This window comes from Actinia tenebrosa, unplaced genomic scaffold, assembly GCF_029948245.1.
Source record: "Actinia tenebrosa isolate PJP-AT-01 unplaced genomic scaffold, QUT_ActTen_1.0 PGA_scaffold10__47_contigs__length_13832649, whole genome shotgun sequence".
NCBI lineage: Eukaryota > Metazoa > Cnidaria > Anthozoa > Actiniaria > Actiniidae > Actinia > Actinia tenebrosa.
In genome coordinates, this window is record NW_028292570.1 from 8782538 (window position 1) to 8786211 (window position 3674).

At 37.6% G+C, this 3674-nt stretch overlaps 1 protein-coding gene across 1 annotated transcript; it reads left to right on the top strand.

The window, feature by feature from the left end:
• The first annotated feature begins 1934 nt into the window (after positions 1 to 1934).
• Positions 1935 to 3311, top strand: LOC116305750 (QRFP-like peptide receptor). Its single transcript, XM_031715735.1, has one exon. The coding sequence runs from the start codon at positions 2006 to 2008 to the stop codon at positions 3077 to 3079; it is 1074 nt and encodes a 357-aa protein (XP_031571595.1). The 5' UTR covers positions 1935 to 2005; the 3' UTR covers positions 3080 to 3311.
• The last annotated feature ends 363 nt before the right edge of the window (positions 3312 to 3674 follow it).

The following is a 3674-nucleotide window of genomic DNA, read 5'->3' on the forward strand; positions in this document are numbered from 1 at the left end:
TTGCTCAATGGTCACATCCCGAAAACGGGATGTGACTGACGCATGCGCAGTCATTTTCCCTGGACCCACTTTTATCGCGTCCGTTGACTCTCGATCCAGATCTTCTCATATTTTTATCGTGTGTGGTGGGTCCAGTTCTGGACTAGGCTATCAGTCGATTACTGACAGCGCCCAGTTACTTAATATTCATTAGGATTGGGACATAGTACCGCCCAATCGCTACCTAGACTACAAAATCTAAGCATAAAAATTGTAGCCACAAATCCTGTTGCTTCTTTTTCCTATCTATCGAAATGTCAATCAACATTTGCCGATCTTCCATTATCTTTGACACTTCGGGTTCTTGTTGTTTTCCTATTTCTATCTTATGTCAGACTCTCTGGCATTCACTGAGCCACAAATGGTTTTTCTCTACTTATGGATTAATTATCATTGATTCCTTATTTACAATTGCACGCAAAAGGACTGTTGCTGCGTGTGTCTACCCCAAACTTGTTGCACGCAACGTTGCATGCGACAAACCGAAAGTTGAATCGCTATCTACTCTTGCAACATTGCGCGCAACAAATTTCATCGTGAACATGGCTGCAACATTACCTGCAACATTTGAAAAATTTCCAGCCAATCAGCTTGCACCAAATTTATAATTCCTGACCAAACATCTTACATAGCAGGCTGACACAAGCGATGTTAAGTGATTTTGTTGCAATGTGTGTCACTCCGATTCAAAGTTGTTGCTTACAATGTTGCGTGTAATGTTGCACCGTGTGTCAGGCCACTATTAAAATACAGGAATTTTGTATTTTCTTTTAGAGAACCCATTAAAGGTGAATAAATAAAAACAACAAAATTTCAGTATGTATAAAATGAATAAATTACAGCATGGAAAGCGCTTTCGCTGCGCTTACTCGTTCGATTTCAGATACTGCACCAACTCGTGCGAAAATCCCGTACGCGCGCGCTTTCCATGAAGTAATCTCTATATTTGTACTGCGGTTGTTTTGTATCAAATTGAGCCGATCCTCGCAGTATATGAAGCAACTTATGCAGCTGCAAATTGAAAGACGGAATATCTCTATTACAAAACAATGCGATGCATATTTTAAAATGTTACTTCACGGTTTGGCCTTTATCAGAAAAACTAAAAACAAAACTGAAGCAAATGGAAAAGCTACAGGATATTATGTAAAGTAACGGTGTGTGTCAAACTTTGCATACGTGTATGTAATATTGAATTCTTTTAATAGAAAAAGGAAATCGAAAAGCCAAGAGCGTCTGCTCTGAAATAAAACCTGTTTTGGGGAATTTCAATAATTTTTACGACTGAACCGATTTTTAGGGGCTAGACAACGAGAGATAAAACTGTTTATTTTTTCAATAGCCTATAATACTCTGTCAGGAACCCGTCTTTAATAGTTAGACAACAATGCATCGGGAAAATCAAAAGGCTTCGCTCTCTTGAATCCTCTGTGACTTCGAAGTATATATCTCAGACATGCAGAGAACTTAATTAAATTTATGAGAAAATCTAGTGATGTAAAATTACGACTCGTAGACAATAGTTGTAAACCTTGTTATCGTCCATTGTTGAGTTCCTATCAACAGTAAATGAATGGAATTTTTTTCATTAGCTAGTACTGACTACTACAGCTTTTCATCGTTCTTCATCAAGTCACAGGACAGTGGCAGCTGTATTTTTACATTATTTGTCTTTATTTCCTCAACTATGAGCTATTCAACGCTTTTAATTGTACACCTCACTTTAAAAAACCACATTATTTGCTTCTATTGACTCATCTATACATGGGCAGCCAATTATAAGCAGGAACAAGATGACAATCAAATGGTTTTCCTGTTAAAACATCGCCAAAGCCTCGATCAACATGTCAATCACATCTTGGGATTTCCTTTTGAGAAAGAAAAGGTATAACAAGTCGGTGTGTACATTTGACTAAAACTGAAATTGTAAAAGTAGGCTTAACTGAGTTTTGTTTGGAGGCGTTACATGGTCGAACCTTTTCCCATCGTGTTGCGTCAAATCATGAGTTTGCCGCCATTCCGAAACTTTTCTACCAATTTAACGAATGAAGCAAATTCGGAAAGCGATTTGCTGAGTCTAAACTCAATCATGGGAGTTTTTTTCCTAATTTTCTACATTTCAGTATCTCTGACATCCTTTGTTGGGAATTCTCTTGTCTTGTTGATTTGCTGCAGAAGTCTTCGAAGGAAGCAAAGGAGCGACTCTACAAGAGAGCACTTTTTTAGTCTTTATATCGCTAATTTGGCATTTTCAGATTTGGTGTTCACAATGTTGACTTTTTTCGATGCTCTGTACGCTATGCAAGGAGAATGGAAGACGGGGAACTTTACTTGCAAAATTCAAGGATTTCTTGTTGAAACCTGTTACACAGTGTCAATTCTGACCCTAGTTGCAATCAGCCGAGAACGAGTCACCACTGTTTCCAGAGCAGAGGTGAATTCGCGTGTACAGAAAGGAAAAGAACGGAAAATTGTAACAATGATACTATGGATTGTATCAATCCTTGCTTGCACTCCACTTCTTTATGCTTACTCTACTTTTTTTGATGTTAAAGACGGTGTTTGGCAATGTCGGAACAAGACTTGGGGAAATACAGGCAGACAAGTTTATTACAGCATTGCAGCTCTACCGCTATTTATTTTCCCGCTCATTTTCATGACTTACACACATCTTCGAATCAACAAGGTTTTGAAATCTCAAGTTGCGCCGAGCGAGCACATGCTTAAAGCAATACGTTCAAGGCAGAGGAAAGCTAGTAGAATGCTTGGGATGGTGACACTACTCTTCTTCGTGCTCTGGTCTCCTTTCATTCTTCTGAGAACGCTTCGATATTTTTCCTGGTATAAAGGCTTAAATCTTTGGAAGCTTTCCCAACTTTTGGTTATCGCTTCGTCAGCAACGAACCCCTTTGTTTACTGTTTTTACAGCACGCAGTTTAGAGGCTATTTTAAGACTGTTTTAACTTGCAGATGTACGAGATTTGTTGCTGGGACTACCACTGAAGGAACCACTACAATCTCAAACTCTGTCGTTAATTAAAAATAGATTAAAACGGAAGGGATTATATTAAATTAGAAGGAAATCAATCAAAAGTAGAACCGATGTTTTCCATCGTTTCGATAATTCTTGAAACCAGCCATTTGTTTGCCTGCGAACCGGAACCGAAGCGAATTTATAAATGTGGCACCGGGCCATTATTCGTGGATGAAAACCTTGATAGCGAAAAAGTTCCCATTTGAATTACCTATACAAACTATATAATATAACGGAATATTCTGGTAATAAATAAATTGTATTAAATAAAGTGAAAGTTTTGTTTGAGTCAATTTTCGGTTTTTCTCGATTAAGCCTCTCTAGGACAAAAAACGAATAAAGGTGAAATCATATGGACTACCGGGACGGTATTCCATCCACCCTACATGTTAAACAAAATAATAAAAGAAATTTTTATTTAAAAACAAAAAGAAAATCGATTCGCAAAACTGAGTACTAAACAACCAAAGATTTACACCTAAAAAAAATAAAAAATAAAAATAAAGTCCCGAATTGGAATTCATGGTGAAGCTTCAAAACATTAAATTTGGCTCACAGCTAAGCATAGACTGTACAAAGTAACGGTTTACAGTTGACATTG

What these genes read in the sequence shown, in the direction of transcription:
- LOC116305750 (XM_031715735.1), top strand. Translation starts at nt 2,006, where the DNA reads ATGGTCGAACCTTTTCCCATCGTGTTGCGTCAAATCATGAGTTTGCCG.